This window comes from Lethenteron reissneri, unplaced genomic scaffold (genome assembly GCF_015708825.2).
Source record: "Lethenteron reissneri isolate LAM-NWPU_2019-01 unplaced genomic scaffold, ASM1570882v1 scaffold_1931, whole genome shotgun sequence".
Lineage (NCBI taxonomy): Eukaryota > Metazoa > Chordata > Hyperoartia > Petromyzontiformes > Petromyzontidae > Lethenteron > Lethenteron reissneri.
The window spans coordinates 153,713-173,522 of NW_026891698.1; the positions used below are offsets into that span (position 1 = coordinate 153,713).

Consider the following 19,810-nt stretch of genomic DNA (forward strand, 5'->3'; position numbering starts at 1 on the left):
AGAACAACGCCAAAAGTTAGCGCAGGAACTTGATCCCTTGCAAAATCTAGAATCTATTTGGTGTTTGGACATCTGACCGCAACTCCTGCTGTTATTTTATTGCCATATAGAGAAACAAACCTACTGTTTGGGTCTTTCTGCCTCGTCAGCTCTCTCACTGAATTTTTTCACCTGAGGACGATTGCCCGTGTCGAGATCGAAACGTCGTGAGAATTTAATTATTTGTTCTATCTCCGTGGCTTTACCGAAAGACCCGAAGAATACGAATTCCTGCAGTCACGGAAGCTTTAAGTCAAGAGGTAACAAACCTTTTCTTATTTTTCATACTTTGATAACTGACACTAAAGGTCCCAGGGAATTTAATGTTTTTTTTTACTTTTTTTGACCGTGGACTTTTGTTGGCGGAGTATTTTCCATTCCTCGTGTAAAGCGATTGTCTCTGTTTTTGTCCTCATTTATCTTTGCTGCTGCTGCGTTTTGCTGCTGCTGTACTTTGCTGCTGCTGCGTTTTGCTGCTGCTGTACTTTGCTGCTGCTGCGCTTTGCTGCTGCTGTACTTTGCTGCTGCTGTACTTTGCTGCTGCTGTACTTTGCTGCTGCTGTACTTTGCTGCTGCTGTACTTTGCTGCTGCTGTACTTTGCTGCTGCTGCGTTTTGCTGCTGCTGTACTTTGCTGCTGCTGTACTTTGCTGCTGCGCTTTGCTGCTGCGCTTTGCTGCTGCGCTTTGCTGCTGTACTTTGCTGCTGCTGTACTTTGCTGCTGCTGTACTTTGCTGCTGCGCTTTATGTAATTGTATGTTGCCACTATTGGAGATGCCAGGTCAGTCACTCTTGCAAAGGGCTCTCCTCCGTCCTGCAGGCCGCACGCAGATACCTCACCTGGTGAAGCACAATGAGCCTGAACCGCTACGGACGATGATGATGCAGCTGCTGCTGATGATGATGCAGATACTGCTGATGATGCTGCTGATGCAGATACTGCTGCTGATGATGCAGCTGCTGCTGATGATGATGCAGATACTGCTGATGATGCTGCTGATGATGCAGATACTGCTGATGATGATGCAGCTGCTGCTGATGATGATGCAGATACTGCTGATGCTGCTGATGATGCAGATACTGCTGATGATGCTGCTGATGATGCAGATACTGCTGATGATGATGCAGCTGCTGCTGATGATGATGCAGATACTGCTGATGATGCTGCTGATGATGCAGATACTGCTGATGATGATGCAGCTGATGATGATGCAGATACTGCTGATGATGCAGATACTGCTGATGATGATGCAGCTACTGCTGATGATGATGCAGCTACTGCTGATGATGCAGATACTGCTGATGATGATACAGCTGCTGCTGATGATGATGCAACTACTGCTGATGATGCAGATACTGCTGATGATGATGCAGCTACTGCTGATGATGATGCTGCTGATGATGCAGCTACTGCTGATGATGCTGCTGCTGGTGATGCAGCTACTGCTGATGATGCTGCTGCTGATGATGCAGCTACTGCTGATGATGCAGATGCTGATGCTGATGATACTGCTGATGCTGATGCTACTGCTGATGATGCTGCTGCTGATGATGCAGATACTGCTGATGCTGCTGTTGATGCTGATGCTGCTGCTACTGCTGATGATGCAGCTACTGCTGATGCTGCCGCTACTGCTGCTGATGATGCTACTACTGCTGATGCTGCTGCTACTAGCTGATGATGCTACTGCTGATGCTGCTGCTACTGCTGATGATGATGATGCTGCTGCTGAAGATGCTACTGCTGATGCTGCTGCTACTGTTGATGATGCTGCTGCTGATGCTGCTGATGATGATGCTACTGCTGATGATGATGATGCTGCTGTTGATGATGTAGCTACTGCTGATGATGCTGCAGCTACTGCTGATGATGCTGCAGCTACTGCTGATGCTGCTGCTACTGCTGATGATGCTGCCACTGCTGATGCTGCTGCTGCTTCCGCGTGCCGTGTTGATGCTACTGCTGATGATGCTGCCACTGCTGATGCTGCTGCTGCTTCCGCGTGCCGTGTTGATGCTTCTGCTGATGATGCTGCCACTGCTGATGCTGCTGCTGATGCTGCTGCTAATGCTGATGTTGCTGCTGCTTCCGCGTGCCGTGTTGTTGGTGCCGCACAGTGGGGAGCCTCGGGGACTCTGGAGGCTCCGATGCGGCCCGCGTCGCCACCCTCCTGGAGAGCACTTGCACACGGTAACGTCCCAGCCGAGTAGGGCGGCTGCCACGGTAACGTCCCAGCCGAGTAGGGGCGGCTGACACGGTAACGTCCCAGCCGAGTAGGGCGGCTGCCACGGTAACGTCCCAGCCGAGTAGGGCAGCTGCCACGGTAACGTCCCAGCCGAGTAGGGCGGCTGCCACGGTAACGTCCCAGCCGAGTAGGGCGGCTGCCACGGTAACGTCCCAGCCGAGTAGGGCGGCTGACACGGTAACGTCCCAGCCGAGTAGGGCGGCTGACACGGTAACGTCCCAGCCGAGTAGGGGCAGCTGACACGGTAACGTCCCAGCCGAGTAGGGCGGCTGACACGGTAACGTCCCAGCCGAGTAGGGCGGCTGACACGGTAACGTCCCAGCCGAGTAGGGGCGGCTGACACGGTAACGTCCCAGCCGAGTAGGGGAAGCTGACACGGTAACGTCCCAGCCGAGTAGGGCGGCTGACACGGTAACGTCCCAGCCGAGTAGGGCGGCTGACACGGTAACGTCCCAGCCGAGTAGGGCGGCTGCCACGGTAACGTCCCAGCCGAGTAGGGGCAGCTGACACGGTAACGTCCCAGCCGAGTAGGGCGGCTGACACGGTAACGTCCCAGCCGAGTAAGGCAGCTGACACGGTAACGTCCCAGCCGAGTAGGGCGGCTGACACGGTAACATCCCAGCCGAGTAGGGCGGCTGACACGGTAACGTCCCAGCCGAGTAGGGCGGCTGACACGGTAACGTCCCAGCCGAGTAGGGCGGCTGACACGGTAACGTCCCAGCCGAGTAGGGGCGGCTGACACGGTAACGTCCCAGCCGAGTAGGGCGGCTGACACGGTAACATCCCAGCCGAGTAGGGGCGGCTGACACGGTAACGTCCCAGCCGAGTAGGGCGGCTGACACGGTAACGTCCCAGCCGAGTAGGGCGGCTGACACGGTAACGTCCCAGCCGAGTAGGGCGGCTGACACGGTAACGTCCCAGCCGAGTAGGGCGGCTGACACGGTAACGTCCCAGCCGAGTAGGGCGGCTGACACGGTAACGTCCCAGCCGAGTAGGGCGGCTGACACGGTAACGTCCCAGCCGAGTAGGGCGGCTGACACGGTAACGTCCCAGCCGAGTAGGGCGGCTGCCGCTGACACGGGCGGTGAGCCTGGGCCATGGAGGAGGCTGCTGCTGCTGTCTGTGGTGTAGGCCAATCAGTTCCCAAGACATTGGCGTCATAGATTAATTATCATGCAAAGCAACCATGATACAGTGTATTGATACAATATTGATACAGTGTATTGATACAGTGTATTGATTCAGTAAATCTGGCTGTGACGGTCCCACCTGATGACGGAGACTTGTGTTGCCTCCGAAACGTCGTGATTTATAGTTTTATTTCTATTAATATTTCTATTATTTTTATTTTTACCCACGTGACTTTACCGAAAAGACCTAAGAGTATGAATCCTTGCAGTCACGAAAGCTTCAAATCTAGAATCTGCTTTATGAGCTTAGTTTGTTGTCCTTCCCTCGCACCTCCGGCGAGCTACGGCCGGCTCCGTGAGGCGGTGCCGGTCCCAGCGTCCGTGCAGATGGAGAGTGGAGCACGTTTGTGAGCGCTACCCCCGCCCGGCACCCACGTGGTCCACGCCAGCAGCATGGCGCGTAGGGGCACGTGCGGTGGCGCGTAGGGGCACGTGCGGTGGCGCGTAGGGGCACGTGTGGTGGAGGCGGTGGCATCTTCCAAGGCGTTCCGGTCGGCGTTGGGAGTGGGAGCGATTTTTATGCCACTCGCTGCAGAGCCAGTGGTGGGCATTCCACGTTCCTATGACCAGGGCCGAGTATTGACTCTGGAGGGATGACATTGACTTGTCGATGGTGAGGGTGGTGAGTGCAGTCGATGGTGAGGGTGGTGAGTGACGCTGCGTGTAGTTTGTGGTGAGGGTGGTGAGAGTGCTGAGGGTGCTGAGTGGTGAGAGTGGTGAGGGTGCTGAGTGGTGAGTGGTGAGGGTGGTAAGTGGTGCTGTGGTGAGTGGTGAGGGTGCTGAGTGGTGAGTGCTGAGGGTGGTGAGTGTGGCTGAGTGGTGGTGAGTGGTGAGGGTGGTGAGTGGTGAGGGTGCTGAGTGGTGAGGGTGGTGAGTGGTGAGGGTGCTGAGTGGTGAGTGGTGAGGATGGTGAGTGGTGAGGGTGGTGAGTGGTGGTGAGTGCTGAGGGTGCTGAGTGGTGAGGGTGGTGAGTGGTGAGGGTGCTGAGTGGTGAGGGTGCTGAGTGGTGAGTGGTGAGGGTGCTGAGTAATGGTCTGTAGTGAGTGGTGAGGGTGCTGAGTGGTGAGTGGTGAGGGTGGTGAGTGGTGGTCTGTAGTGAGTGGTGGTCTGTAGTGAGTGGTGAGGATGGTGAGTGGTGAGGGTGGTGAGTGGTGAGGGTGCTGAGTGGTGAGTGGTGAGGGTGCTGAGTGGTGAGGGTGCTGAGTGGTGAGGGTGCTGAGTGGTGAGGGTGCTGAGTGATGGTCTGTAGTGAGTGGTGAGGGTGGTGAGTGGTGAGGATGGTGAGTGGTGAGGGTGGTGAGTGGTGAGTGGTGGTGAGTGGTGAGGGTGCTGAGTGGTGAGTGGTGAGGATGGTGAGTGGTGAGGGTGGTGAGTGGTGAGTGGTGGTGAGTGGTGAGGGTGCTGAGTGGTGAGTGGTGAGGATGGTGAGTGGTGAGGGTGGTGAGTGGTGGTGAGTGGTGAGGGTGCTGAGTGGTGAGTGGTGAGGGTGCTGAGTGGTGAGGGTGCTGAGTGGTGAGGGTGCTGAGTGGTGAGTGGTGAGGGTGCTGAGTGGTGAGGGTGCTGAGTGGTGAGGGTGCTGAGTGGTGAGGGTGCTGAGTGATGGTCTGTAGTGAGTGGTGAGGGTGGTGAGTGGTGAGGATGGTGAGTGGTGAGGGTGGTGAGTGGTGAGTGGTGGTGAGTGGTGAGGGTGCTGAGTGGTGAGTGGTGAGGATGGTGAGTGGTGAGGGTGGTGAGTGGTGAGTGGTGGTGAGTGGTGAGGGTGCTGAGTGGTGAGTGGTGAGGATGGTGAGTGGTGAGGGTGGTGAGTGGTGAGTGGTGGTGAGTGGTGAGGGTGCTGAGTGGTGAGTGGTGAGGGTGCTGAGTGGTGAGGGTGCTGAGTGGTGAGGGTGCTGAGTGGTGAGGGTGCTGAGTGGTGAGGGTGCTGAGTGGTGGTCTGTAGTGAGTGGTGAGGGTGCTGAGTGGTGAGTGGTGAGGGTGCTGAGTGGTGAGGGTGCTGAGTGGTGAGGGTGCTGAGTGGTGGTCTGTAGTGAGTGGTGAGGGTGGTGAGTGGCAGAGGTGGGACAAAGTCATTGTTATGCAAGTCCAAGTCGAGTCTGAAGTCATCAAATTCATGACTCGAGTCTGACTCGAGTCCAAGTCACATGACTCGAGTCCACACCTCTGGTGAGTGGTGAGGGTGCTGAGTGGTGAGTGGTGAGGGTGCTGAGTGGTGAGGGTGCTGAGTGGTGAGGGTGCTGAGTGGTGGTCTGTAGTGAGTGGTGAGGGTGCTGAGTGGTGAGGGTGCTGAGTGGTGAGTGGTGAGGGTGCTGAGTGGTGAGGGTGGTGAGTGGTGAGGGTGCTGAGTGGTGAGTGGTGAGGGTGCTGAGTGGTGAGGGTGCTGAGTGGTGAGGGTGCTGAGTGGTGAGGGTGCTGAGTGATGGTCTGTAGTGAGTGGTGAGGGTGGTGAGTGGTGAGGATGGTGAGTGGTGAGGGTGGTGAGTGGTGAGTGGTGGTGAGTGGTGAGGGTGCTGAGTGGTGAGTGGTGAGGATGGTGAGTGGTGAGGGTGGTGAGTGGTGAGTGGTGGTGAGTGGTGAGGGTGCTGAGTGGTGAGTGGTGAGGATGGTGAGTGGTGAGGGTGGTGAGTGGTGGTGAGTGGTGAGGGTGCTGAGTGGTGAGTGGTGAGGGTGCTGAGTGGTGAGGGTGCTGAGTGGTGAGGGTGCTGAGTGGTGGTCTGTAGTGAGTGGTGAGGGTGCTGAGTGGTGAGTGGTGAGGGTGCTGAGTGGTGAGGGTGCTGAGTGGTGAGGGTGCTGAGTGGTGGTCTGTAGTGAGTGGTGAGGGTGCTGAGTGGTGAGGGTGCTGAGTGGTGAGGGTGCTGAGTGGTGAGGGTGCTGAGTGATGGTCTGTAGTGAGTGGTGAGGGTGGTGAGTGGTGAGGATGGTGAGTGGTGAGGGTGGTGAGTGGTGAGTGGTGGTGAGTGGTGAGGGTGCTGAGTGGTGAGTGGTGAGGATGGTGAGTGGTGAGGGTGGTGAGTGGTGAGTGGTGGTGAGTGGTGAGGGTGCTGAGTGGTGAGTGGTGAGGATGGTGAGTGGTGAGGGTGGTGAGTGGTGGTGAGTGGTGAGGGTGCTGAGTGGTGAGTGGTGAGGGTGCTGAGTGGTGAGGGTGCTGAGTGGTGAGGGTGCTGAGTGGTGAGTGGTGAGGGTGCTGAGTGGTGAGGGTGCTGAGTGGTGAGGGTGCTGAGTGGTGAGGGTGCTGAGTGATGGTCTGTAGTGAGTGGTGAGGGTGGTGAGTGGTGAGGATGGTGAGTGGTGAGGGTGGTGAGTGGTGAGTGGTTGTGAGTGGTGAGGGTGCTGAGTGGTGAGTGGTGAGGATGGTGAGTGGTGAGGGTGGTGAGTGGTGAGTGGTGGTGAGTGGTGAGGGTGCTGAGTGGTGAGTGGTGAGGATGGTGAGTGGTGAGGGTGGTGAGTGGTGAGTGGTGGTGAGTGGTGAGGGTGCTGAGTGGTGAGTGGTGAGGGTGCTGAGTGGTGAGGGTGCTGAGTGGTGAGGGTGCTGAGTGGTGAGGGTGCTGAGTGGTGAGGGTGCTGAGTGGTGGTCTGTAGTGAGTGGTGAGGGTGCTGAGTGGTGAGTGGTGAGGGTGCTGAGTGGTGAGGGTGCTGAGTGGTGAGGGTGCTGAGTGGTGGTCTGTAGTGAGTGGTGAGGGTGGTGAGTGGCAGAGGTGGGACAAAGTCATTGTTATGCAAGTCCAAGTCGAGTCTGAAGTCATCAAATTCATGACTCGAGTCTGACTCGAGTCCAAGTCACATGACTCGAGTCCACACCTCTGGTGAGTGGTGAGGGTGCTGAGTGGTGAGTGGTGAGGGTGCTGAGTGGTGAGGGTGCTGAGTGGTGAGGGTGCTGAGTGGTGGTCTGTAGTGAGTGGTGAGGGTGCTGAGTGGTGAGGGTGCTGAGTGGTGAGTGGTGAGGGTGCTGAGTGGTGAGGGTGGTGAGTGGTGAGGGTGCTGAGTGGTGAGTGGTGAGGGTGCTGAGTGGTGAGGGTGCTGAGTGGTGAGGGTGCTGAGTGGTGAGGGTGCTGAGTGATGGTCTGTAGTGAGTGGTGAGGGTGGTGAGTGGTGAGGATGGTGAGTGGTGAGGGTGGTGAGTGGTGAGTGGTGGTGAGTGGTGAGGGTGCTGAGTGGTGAGTGGTGAGGATGGTGAGTGGTGAGGGTGGTGAGTGGTGAGTGGTGGTGAGTGGTGAGGGTGCTGAGTGGTGAGTGGTGAGGATGGTGAGTGGTGAGGGTGGTGAGTGGTGGTGAGTGGTGAGGGTGCTGAGTGGTGAGTGGTGAGGGTGCTGAGTGGTGAGGGTGCTGAGTGGTGAGGGTGCTGAGTGGTGGTCTGTAGTGAGTGGTGAGGGTGCTGAGTGGTGAGTGGTGAGGGTGCTGAGTGGTGAGGGTGCTGAGTGGTGAGGGTGCTGAGTGGTGGTCTGTAGTGAGTGGTGAGGGTGCTGAGTGGTGAGGGTGCTGAGTGGTGAGGGTGCTGAGTGGTGAGGGTGCTGAGTGGTGGTCTGTAGTGAGTGGTGAGGGTGCTGAGTGGTGAGGGTGCTGAGTGGTGAGGATGGTGAGTGGTGAGGGTGCTGAGTGGTGAGGGTGCTGAGTGGTGAGGGTGCTGAGTGGTGGTCTGTAGTGAGTGGTGGGTGGTGAGGGTACTGAGTGGTGAGGGTGCTGAGTGATGGTCTGTAGTGAGTGGTGAGGGTGGTGAGGGTGCCGAGTGGTATTCTGTGTTTGCCCTGCAGCATCCGCGACCTGCAGGGGGAGCTGCAGCGCTTGAGGGCCGAGCTGAGACGGTCGGAGGGCCGAGCCGCTGACCTCGACTCGCAGGTTCGCCTCCACTCAGCACATCTTGCCCTCACAAAGACAAAGATCCCCCGTGTAGCCTGTAACAGACTGCAGGGGCAAGTGCTGTGAGCGAGCAGCACCGACCGAGGCTGGAACGGCGCACGAGGGGGAGGCCGCCTTTGTCTCCCCCAGTGGCGATGCACCGGGTACTAATTTGAGGCCGAGTCGACCTAGGGGAGACCCAGGACCGGTTAAGATCATCGCCACCGGCGTTGGCCGTGAGCGGGAATCGAACTCGGGTCGCCGGGTTCGTAGCGCTAACCGCTGCGCCACCGCTCCTCACAGTCCACCTGCCCTCACTCACAAAGACAAAGGTTCCACCACCGCATAGGCCTTCGACAACAGTCGGGGCAAGTTCCGTTGGCGATGGTCGGGCCCCTGATGAAGGAACGGCGGCAACGGCGGGGAGGGGGGGTTGCACGCCGAGGATCAGGTCGGGAATCCGCTGTCACTGTACAAGCGGCCGCAAGGAGGCAGCCCCAGGCCACGCCAACACGACTTGACATGAAAGAGAAAGGTGATGGTGAAGACGCCATGATGACCACAATTGACGACGGAGATCATTCTGATGGTTCGGGTTGGTGGTGGTGATGTGGGTTGGCCATGATGATGGAAATGACTACGATGACAAATGATGATGAATACATTAATGACCGCTAAGACGATGATGATTAAGATGATGATGACGATGATGACAACGATGATGATGACGACGATGATGGTGATGATAATAACGATGATGACAACGATGACCATGGTGATGACGATGGTGATGAGGATAATAACGATGACGATGACAACGACAATGACGACTACGGTAATAACGATGACGTTGACGACGACGATGACGATGGTTATGACGACGACATTGCCAGGTGCGTTTCCTGACGGTGGCCAAAGAGGAGGCGTCGTCGCGCTGTGAGGCCGACCTCCGGCAGCGCACGGCGGAGCTGCGGCGAAGTGAAGCCTGCGCTCGTCAGCAGGCCGAGAAGCTCGCCGCTCACGTGGAGGTGAGGCCCCTCGCCTTGCCCCCGGCCCAAGGGCCGCCACCACCGCCACACAGCGGACGTGCGACGAACGGACTCGACCAGGAGGCCGTTATCATCATCATCACCATCTAATCTTGCAGTGCACCTATAGCCACCTCGACCCTATAGGTCAACCCTATAGCCCTAACCCTGTAGTGCACCCATAGCCACCTCGACTCCTATAGCGATGGACCCTATAGCCCTAACCCTGCGGTGCACCTATAGCCATCGTCATCATCGTCATCATCGTCATCATTGTCATCATTGTCATCATTGTCATCGTCATCATCGTCATCATCGTCATCATTGTCATCATTGTCATCATCGTCATCATTGTCATCATCGTCATCATCATCATTGTCATCATCGTCATCATCGTCATCATTGTCATCATCGTCATCATCGCGTGGGAATTGATAGCAGCAGCCAAAGACTGAGCGCGTGGTGATGTTGATTCTAAACGCGGAGGGAAAACCCGGCGGAGGAGCCGGGGACAAATCCACGCAGGGACCACCACGGGGAGAGAGACGCAGACTCCAAATACACAGCAGCAGCAGCAAGCATCGTCAGGGTCGGGATCGAACCCAGGACCTACTGTGTACCAGGCGAGGTAGTTAACATCTCCTAGCCACCGTGATGATGAGAGAGAGACGCAGACTCCAAATATACAGCAGCAGTAGGCATCGTCAGGGTCGGGATCGAACCCACGACCTCCTGTATATGAAGCGAGGTAAGTAAACATCTCCTAGCCACCGCATACCTATGTTGAACTTCTTTCGCAGCGTACGTAGCCAACCGAAGCTACGTTGGCTACGTACGGCGGTGCGATAGAAGTTCTACACACACACACGACAACAAACTAAACACAAAAAACAGAAAATTGGGTTATCAATTTTAGATTCGAAAGTGCATAGCAGTATGCAAATCTGTCTGCCGCCTGATGAAGCTGGTTGTAATGACTGGCGAATCGTCGTACTCCGATGGTAAATGCTGTTTCTTGGCTCTCCAACACACGACCAGTTGGTGCTGTACTCGTGTAATAAAGGTCGTGGAAGCGACTTCTGGAATCCGGCCTTTATTTGTCTTTCGTTCACAACACTTCTGTCTTACTCCTTCACGCTGCTGACAGACAGCGTGAGAGGGAGAGGGAGAGAAAGAGACACGCGCGGCCACGTGGCAGCCTGGACCCCGCTCCAGCGTGGCCTCACCCTCCGTTCGTTCCAGATCTGACCATGTGTTGTCCGTCTCCACCCCTTTTAATACCCGGGTCACGTGGTACCTTTCCACCAATCCTGGTTAACCTCCATGGAATTTTCTAGACGCCATCGTACGATCCCAGGACCGCGCCCCTGACTCGTCCCCCCATTGGCTGTGGCTAAAGCCAGCAGATCCAATCCTCTACTTACAGATGTCACCTTCCCATTACGTCAGGGCCTTGCCCCTAGACTTCCCCCCATTGGCTATGGGCCAGGACCGCTAGAGCCAATCATCGTGACGAGGTGTGATCCATCAACCACCCGGATATATCCTCACATTACACTCGTAACGAATTGGCAATGTTCTGTTTACGTGACACTAAACCTTACTAATTGGCTGTGTCGGGCGGTGGCGGGTTTAACGACAGGTATATTCACGCGATCTAACCCAACAAAACCTCTATTATAGAGTATACATGGGCTCAACCACAAGTTGGTCTTTGATTTTTCCAGGTGTTATTTGCCAAGTAAGGCCCACCAAGCCTGCGCAGCGCTTGTTCAGAGTCGACCTGGCTCTCGCCGCGTGGTGACGATAGTTCATCGTCGATCGTCGCCGATATTGCCGCCACCGCCACACGTGGGGATCATTTGTAGCAGCAGCAGTAGCTGCTGCTACAAATGATCGAACCCAAGGCCTCCTGCGTAGCGGGCGGTGGGGTAAAGCGGTGGGCACTGCGACCTCCTCAAAGGCACGTGGCGACCGTGGAAGAGAGAGAGGGGAAGGCTCCGGAGCTCTCTCCACGGAGTTGTCTCCGGCGGGCGAGCTATCGCTGGGCTGCACTGTGAGCAATGCAAATCGTCACCATCGTCGCCCTTTGCCTCCAGACTCTGAAGGGGGAGCTGCTGGAGTCCCAGGAGCAGAGGGAGACGCTTCGGCTGAGGATGCAGGACTTTGTCACCGAAATCTCGCACGTGGAAGGCATGCTGGGCGTGCGGGTGAGTGGGTGGGTGGGTGAGTGGGCGGGCAAGTGAGCGAGTGGGCGAGTGAGTGGGTGAGTGAGTGAGTGGACGAGTGCGTGAGTGAGTGGGCGAGTGGGTCAGTGAAGGAGCGAGTGGGTGAGAGAGTGGGTGAGCGAGTGGGTGAGCGAGTGGGCGAGCGAGTGGCTGGGCGAATGAGCAGGTAAGTAAGTGGGCGAGTGAGCGAGTGGATTAGTGAGTGAGTGAGCGAGTGGGTGAGCGTGTGGGTAAGTGAGTGGGCGAGTAGGTGACCGAGTGGGCGAGTGGGTGAGTGAGTGAGTGGGCGAGTGAGTGGGCGAGTGAGTGAGTGGGCAAGTGGGTCAGTGAGTGAGTGAGTGTGCGAGTAAGTGGCCCTGATAGGGGGCTTGAGAGTGGGTGAGCGAGTGGGCGAGCGAGTGGGTTGGCGAGTGGGTGGGCGAGTGAGCGGGTGAGCGAGTGGATGAGTGAGTGGGTGAGTGAGTGGGCGAGCGAGTGGGTGAGTGAGTGAGTGAGTGAATGACCGAGTTGGTGAGTGGGTGAGCGAGTGAGCGAGCGAGTGGACAAGTGATTGAGTGAGCGAATTGGCGAGTGAATGACCGAGTGGGTGAGTGGGCGAGCGAGTGAGTGAGTGAGTGGGTGAGTGAATGACCGAGTGGGTGAGTCGGTGAGCGAGTGGGCGGGCGAGTGGGTGGGCCAGTGAGTGGGTGGGTGAGCGAGTGGGTAAGTGAGTGGGCGAGCGAGTGGGTGGGCGAGTGAGCGAGTGGGTAAGTGAGTGAGTGGGCGAGCGAGTGGGCGAGCGAGTGGGCGAGTGGGTGAGCGAGTGGGCGAGTGAGTGAGCGAGCGAGCAAGTGGGCAGGCGAGTAGGTGGGCGAGTGAGCGAGTGGGCGAGTGAGTGAGCGAGTGGGCGAGTGAGTGAGCGAGTGGGCGAGTGAGTGAGCGAGTGGGCGAGTGGGTGAGCGAGTGGGCGAGTGAGTGAACAAGTGGGCGAGTGAGTGAGCAAGTGAGTGGGCGAGTGGGTGAGCAAGTGAGTGGGCGCGTGGGCGAGCGGGCGGGCGGGCGGGCGAGCGGGCGGGCGAGCGGGCGGGCGAGCGGGTGGGCGAGCGGGTGAGCGAGCAAGCGGGTGGGCAGGCGGGCGAGCAAGCGAGTGGGTGAGTGAGTGATCAAAATCCCCACGCTGTCTTTTCAGGAGGAAGAGCACTCCCACCTGCTGGCTTGTTACGGCGATGCCACTTTTCCAGACTCGCTCCTGACCAACGTTTAGCCGTCGAAGGTCTCCGACGCGGCACGAATTCGGCTCGCACCGCGTTATGTCGTGCCAGACATCGTCCCGCGGAGAATTCACCGCGGTTCGTTTTAGTTGCCATGGAGAATTCACAGCATTTCGTTTTGGTTGCCATGGAGAATTCACCGCGGTTCGTTTTGGTTGCCATGGAGAATTCACCGCGGTTCGTTTTGGTTGCCATGGAGAATTCACCGCGGTTCGTTTTGGTTGCCATGGAGAATTCACCGCATTTCGTTTTGGTTGCCATGGAGAATTCACCGCGGTTTGTTTTGGTTGCCATGGAGAATTCACCGCGGTTCGTTTTGGTTGCCATGGATAATTCACCGCGGTTTGTTTTGGTTGCCGTGGAGAATTCACCGCGTTTCGTTTTGGTTGCCGTGGAGAATTCACCGCGGTTTGTTTTGGTTGCCATGGAGAATTCACCGCGGTTCGTTTTGGTTGCCATGGATAATTCACCGCGGTTCGTTTTGGTTGCCATGGAGAATTCACCGCGGTTCGTTTTGGTTGCCATGGAGAATTCACCGCGGTTCGTTTTGGTTGCCATGGAGAATTCACCGCGGTTCGTTTTGGTTGCCATGGAGAATTCACCGCAGTTTCGTTTCAGCCAGAGGAACCGCCTTGCAAGCGTTGCACAAACATCAAATTCCCGGTGGCCATTGTGAACGAACCAACTAAGAACGGAACGTGAGCTTGAAGTGTCACCTCCTGAAGCCACTTCCTCAGATTGGAGTCTTGAGAGCGGTCATCAGTCTTCATTGAGAGCCGGATTCACGGTCTGGACCGGTGCTCTTCACCAAAGGCCACCAGCGGGGTCCCCCCCCCCAGTGGTCGCCCCCGCGGTTGCCTTGCGGTGAGGAGCACCGCTCTCGATTGTGGCTCGGGACTTGGAACGTGATTTAAGATCGTGCGCTATGTGGTGGCGGTGGTGGCGGTGGTGGCGGTGGTGGCGGTGGTGGCGGTGGTGGCGGTGGTGCGTGTCGATAAGGGGGGGGGGGGGGCACGTCTGGTGGTGCACTGCTACCACGCCAGCGCTTGCTCACGGAGACGCGTCTTGGCGTTTCCGCTACTTCCGAGTGGTTTTGTTGTTGTTTACAGGCTGCTTTGAGATTTAAAATCGATTGCTGTAAAAGCGGGGAATGCGTTTTATAGAATTGCCGATTCTTTGAATAAACAAAAATTGTGCTGTGATTTGCAATGTCGTTAATTTGCTAATCGCAGTTTTAGTTTTACCGTTGCAGACGCGGTGGGACTGGGCAGGAATAAAAGTCGGGCGTGGATCTTACCTCCTCGGAAGGGCCTTGGCCCGAAACGTCGCCTCTTGTGTCTTTCCTTTGAAGGCCACACAAAGACAAAGGTCCCCGTGTAGCCTGTAACAGACTGTAGGGGCAAGTGCTGTCAGCGAGCACCTATGGAGGCCGGCACGGCACACGAGGGGGTGGGTGGCCAGCACCGCGCCCGGCCGCCTTTGTCTCCCCGTGGCGATGATTTCACTGGTCGACTGTGTGCTGCGTGCGTGCTGAGACCTCGAGTCGATCAGTCGGTGGGTGCCGGATTTGTAAAAACGGATAATCACCAAATCATTGCACATTCTTGTATGACATTAATTGTTTTTGAGGCGTTACATGTCATTCTTTTCAGCGTTTTTAAACGTGTGTTATTTTCTTTGAACCTATCTACGTGACTTTACCGAAAGAACCAAAGAGTATGGATTCATGCAGTCACGAAAGCTTCAAATCAATGTGTGTACTGTGTGACATTGGCATAAATCAACACACAAATGGACAACAACAAAAATATCCCGCGTTAAAAGAAATGCCGTGTTTACTGTACCCTACTTACCACGCCAATCTCGTCGACGACTCATCATGGGGGTGATGCAAGGCCGTAATTAGAATAGATATTGGGGGGGACATCCCCCTCCCCCCAATATTCAAATATGCTCAAAATGTCCCCCCCCCCCCCAAGATATTGCTATAAAATCGATTTCTGTTTATATGATTGTGGTTATGGTTGTACTTTATAAATCCCTAATCTCTGCCATGACATACAATGAAACAAGAAAAGGTAAAGAAAGAAAAAAAACAGAGCAATGTAATACAATACACTATTAGACATTGTTGTAAAAAAAAGTCCATCCCATGTGTTAGTGAATTTTTTTCATATTTTAGGCAGGAAATTCGTTTTCAAATTTAGAATTTTTTTTCTGGGGGGGGGGGGGGGACCCCCTGAAAGATTTGGGCCCCCCCAATGTTGACTCCATGGCTACTGCCTTGGGGTGATGTCTATCCACGTGCAGTATTTTCATCGTCGGAAGTTGAATGTATGTAGTGGGTAATGTACCGTGTAGAATATTGGACGCTGATGATCGATCTCGGCTGCTCCACGCACACGCGGCCCGGCATCGCCGGACCTGGTTACAGCCTTTGGAGCGGATTTGCCAGATCCGCCCGGGATCGCCGGAACACATTCCTCCTCCTGCGGAGGGAGCTGGTAGCAACGTTGTTGGGTTGCTCGGTCAATGGCCTGCAGGGTCAACGGCGGCGTGGTGTATTCCGCAAATATAGCCGACTGTGAGGGCGGGCACAAGCCGGCGTGAGTAGGTTAAACGTTGAGTTTTATAAGGGCACCACGGGGTGACCAGCGCCTCCCCACCCAGCCCCACCCCTCCCCACCCAGCCCCTCCTTACCCTCCCCTCTGCACCCAGCCCCACCCCTCCCATTTTTTGATGCAGGACGGACGGACACAATAATCCCCTGTGGGCTGGTGAAACCAGGTGGTTCCTACCAGTTTAATGTTGGGAGTAGCAGCCGGATAATCGTGCGATGCCGGATAATCGACGGTGATCGACCGTCTTCTGGGACGGGAACACGCGGATTAGAGAAGACGCAGGTTGGGGGTCGTCCATAAATGACGTCACGCACCTGGGGGGGGGTCAGACATTTGTGACGAGGGGGGGGGGGTTGAGAAATTTGACGTCACATCAAAATGCGCAACTCTAAATAAATATAAACACATTCTACCTAATTAAATAGACTTTGTAATAAAGTTTTCTCCTACAACATCAGAGTGCAGCGCCACATTAACTACGCACTACAATGACAATAGTTTAAAGCGATTTGAAGCATGTTTTATTTTAAAATGGTAATATGGTTTTTGGGGGGGACAGCTTTGTGACGTCATATTTGAGGGGGGTCTGACTTTTTGTGACGCCGTGTGACGAGGGGGGGGGTCAAAAATGGTCCAAAATCGCGTGACGTCATTTATGGATGGCCCCAAACTATAAACTCTGCATATAGTTCAGTGACGACGTCACTGTAGACATCGTCAGGTCCTTGGGGCTTTGTGGAGGCGGTGTGATCCAGCAGTGCATGGATCCCGGCGAGGTGCTGGTAACTAACCACGTGGTAACTGTCCACGTGGTAACTGTCCACGTGGTAACTAACCACGTGGTAACTGTCCACGTGGTTCTGGGGGGCAGGGGGCGTCTAGACCTGAAAGGGGGGGCGGGAGAGGGTGGGTTTTTAGACGTCATGTAACTTTTAATGAGTTTAGGGGGGGACGGGGAGAGGGTGGGTTTGATGACGTCATGTAACTTTTAATGAGTTTAGGGGGCTCAGACACGAAGGGGGGCGGAGAGAGTGTGGGTTTGATGACGTCATGTAACCTTGTCATGGTTTAAGGGGGCTCAGACCTGGCGGAGAGAAGGTTTCGTTTGATGACGTCATGTAACCTTTCAATGGGTTCGGGGGGCTCGGACCTTAAGGGGGGCGGGAGCGTGTTGAGGTCTCGTGACGTCATATGCCCTGTTATGGGCAGGGGGGGGGACTTGACGGAGGTGAGGGAGGGGCGTGATGACGTCACATGTCCTTTTATGGCGTGGGGGGGTGGGGCGGTGGAGGTGATTGGGAGGTGGGGGAGGGACTGGGCGAGGGGAGAAAGGGGTGGTGGGGGGAGAGGGGGTGGGGTAGGTGAGGGAAGAGGGGGCGGGGCTGTAGAGGGGGCGTAGTGGGAGAGGGGGCGGGGCGATATAGAAAGGAGCGGGGCGTAGTGGGAGAGGGGCGGGGCGTAGTGGTAGAGGGGGCGGGGCGTAGTGGTAGAGGGGGCGGGGCGTAGTGGTAGAGGGGGCGGGGCGTAGTGTGAGAGGGGGCGGGGCGTAGTGAGAGAGGGGGCGGGGCGTAGAGGGGGCGGGGCGTAGTGGGAGAGGGGCGGGGCGTAGTGGTAGAGGGGGCGGGGCGTAGTGGTAGAGGGGGCGGGGCGTAGTGGTAGAGGGGGCGGGGCGTAGTGGTAGAGGGGGGCGGGGCGTAGAGGGGGCGGGGCGTAGTGGTAGAGGGGGCGGGGCGTAGTGGGAGAGGGGGCGGGGCCTAAGTGGTGGGGGTGGCGAGGATTTTGTTTTTACCTCAGAACTCCCCGGAGCTCGCCCACTGGCGCGCTCGCTCCTCACGCCGGGTGAGTTCACCCTCACAGACTTCGTGTTTATCGTCATAGTAGTCGTTTAACACGCAGCAGCAGCAGCAGCATAAACTTTGTGTAGTTTAACACGGAGCAATATAATCCATAATAGAGATAATCTATTTGTGTGTGTCTGGGTTAATATAAATGTGTCGGTAAAACCGCCGCCACCCGACACAGCCAATTTAGTAAAGTTCGTAACTTAGTTAAGTTGCTTAGTTAAGTTAACTTAGTTAAGTGACTTAGTTAAACACTAAGCGGTTGTTGAGTGTTAGAGAGTTAAACAATCCACGACGTTTCACGGGAGTTGTGGAGAAATCCTCCGCCACAACTTAAAACTTCATTTTATAAATAACCAAACATTTTCTACTTTTTTAAAACCGTAATTGTTCGTGTATTTGTTTACGCTTTAACAAATTGCGTATCTCGTCGGTGGGATACCTTAATTCGTTGTTTACGGCTCAGATACATTTATTTTACATCGTTTGTGTAACGGGACGCTTGGCAATTTGAGGGGAATAATTTCTGCGATAATTTTAGTTTAAATATTTTTTTCTTGACGAGAATATTTATTTTTCAAGGCGACGTCGGAGTTTGTTGTCGAGTTTCGGTTTACGTCGCCAAATAATTGTGCAAAACAGTGTCGGCGCGCACTCAGTGATGCGTGTATTTGGTCTACTCTTCCACGCCCACTTGATGCCATTGCACGGGAGTTTGCCCCCATACCTTGAACCCCACCACCACCCGGCGCCTGTGCCAGGCTAGGTGCAGGTCACGGGACAGACCCAGCAGGTTCCATAGGTTGACTGCTGTGCCAGGCTAGGTGCAGGTCACGGGACAGACCCAGCAGGTTCCATAGGTTGACTGCTGTGCCAGGCTAGGTGCAGGTCACGGGACAGACCCAGCAGGTTCCATAGGTTGACTGCTGTGCCAGGCTAGGTGCAGCAGGAGGTCACGGGACAGACCCAGCAGGTGCCATGGGTTGACTGCTGTGCCAGGCTAGGTGCAGCAGGAGGTCACGGGACAGACCCAGCAGGTGCCATGGGTTGACTGCTGTACCAGGCTAGGTGCAGGAGGAGGTCACGGGACAGACCCAGCAGGTGCCATGGGTTGACTGCTGTACCAGGCTAGGTGCTGCAGGAGGTCACGGGACAGACCCAGCAGGTGCCATGGGTTGACGGCTGTACCAGGCTAGGTGCAGCAGGAGGTCACGGGACAGACACAGCAGGTGCCATGGGTTGACTGCTGTACCAGGCTAGGTGCAGCAGGAGGTCACGGGACAGACCCAGCAGGTGCCATGGGTTGGCTGACTGAGATGACCGGTAGATGCACACCAGCTGTACCCCCTACTGTTCCAACCTGCTGCGTTTTAGCCGCCCGGCGCTCCGCTCGTTGTTGTGAGCGTTGCTCCTCTGCCCTCCGTTGTTGTTGGAGGGCGACTGCCTCCATCCAATTACCCCACCACCACCATCATCACCACCACACCGAGACCTGCCGATCATAGAACCCATTTACAATAGAGGTGGTGGTAAAAGGGGGATGATTTCATTAACTTATCCCATGCCTCTAAACTTGTAACCTCTGGATTCCAAGTCCAGCATGATACCGACCATTATCATCACTGGCAACCTCTCGGCACATGTTACATGCATGTTACGTGCACGCGATAAAGTTTACTTCGTTTTTGCGTCTTTTAGATCTACGGTGTCGGTGCATTTCACGTTTTGCCTTGGGAATAGACAAACGAAGAATTTCCACTACGGGGCTCGGAGGCATTTTGCGTCACAAAAAATTACGATAACAACGTACCGCCACTGACCTGCGTGGGGAAGTATGGTCAAACGACCCCGTTTACCAACAGGGCATGGGAAGGCCTTCATCCAGCAGTGGATTGGCAAGGGCCCACAATTCATTATTACACCAATATTGAATATACTTACTTTACATAACCTTGTTTTTTTAGATTGTATTTGCAAAAGTTATATTTAAGTTAGTTTAACATGTAGCAGGCTTTTCACGACCAATATTTTTAATCGAGTTTTTTTTCAACGGTTTTACTTAACTTGATTCCTCTGTTTGTCTGGGTCAAATCTTGTAATCAAAATTTCGTCCACTTCCCGTTGTCCAAGCAATTCCACATGTTGCACACATACTCAGATCCGGTGACAATGCATGCCTGTATCAAAATCGACATCAATGAATCAATTAATTCGCTACTTTAAAGCAATTTACATTTTTTATGGACGCCTGATTATTCATATATATTTGTGTGTAGGTCAAAAACGCCACGGTCCCTAAACTGTGGAATCGGCTTGCACAAGAAGCAGGCGCCGCGTGCCTCAGGCGCCATTGACGGACTTCTCGACCGTGAGTTAAACGAAGAAGTTAATAAAACCGTTGCTTTTAAAAAACTTTCTTTAACGAGTTTATGTTGGGTTAAACCCGCCACCATCCAACACAGCCAATTGGTAAGGTTGGACACGTAAACAAAACGTGGCCAATTCGTTGCTTGCTCAGCATTAACCGGTTGTGTGTT

At 55.3% G+C, this 19,810-nt stretch overlaps 2 protein-coding genes across 2 annotated transcripts in view; both read left to right on the forward strand.

Annotated features, from left to right (window-relative positions):
• Window positions 1–13,742, forward strand: part of LOC133339606 (golgin subfamily A member 6-like protein 10) — a 37,225-nt gene extending 23,483 nt beyond the window's left edge. The window contains exons 4-8 of the mRNA XM_061547729.1: window positions 2,157–2,229; window positions 8,220–8,304; window positions 9,198–9,332; window positions 11,432–11,542; window positions 12,729–13,742. Coding sequence (XP_061403713.1) covers window positions 2,157–2,229; window positions 8,220–8,304; window positions 9,198–9,332; window positions 11,432–11,542; window positions 12,729–12,803 — 479 coding nt within the window. The 3' untranslated portion in view covers window positions 12,804–13,742. The remainder of the gene's footprint in view (window positions 1–2,156; window positions 2,230–8,219; window positions 8,305–9,197; window positions 9,333–11,431; window positions 11,543–12,728) is intronic.
• Window positions 13,743–17,246: 3,504 nt separating this feature from the next.
• Window positions 17,247–19,810, forward strand: part of LOC133339598 (PHD finger protein rhinoceros-like) — a 45,208-nt gene continuing 42,644 nt past the window's right edge. Inside the window, exons 1-2 of the mRNA XM_061547723.1 lie at window positions 17,247–17,271; window positions 19,550–19,641. The gene's annotated coding sequence lies outside the window, so the exon portion shown is untranslated. The remainder of the gene's footprint in view (window positions 17,272–19,549; window positions 19,642–19,810) is intronic.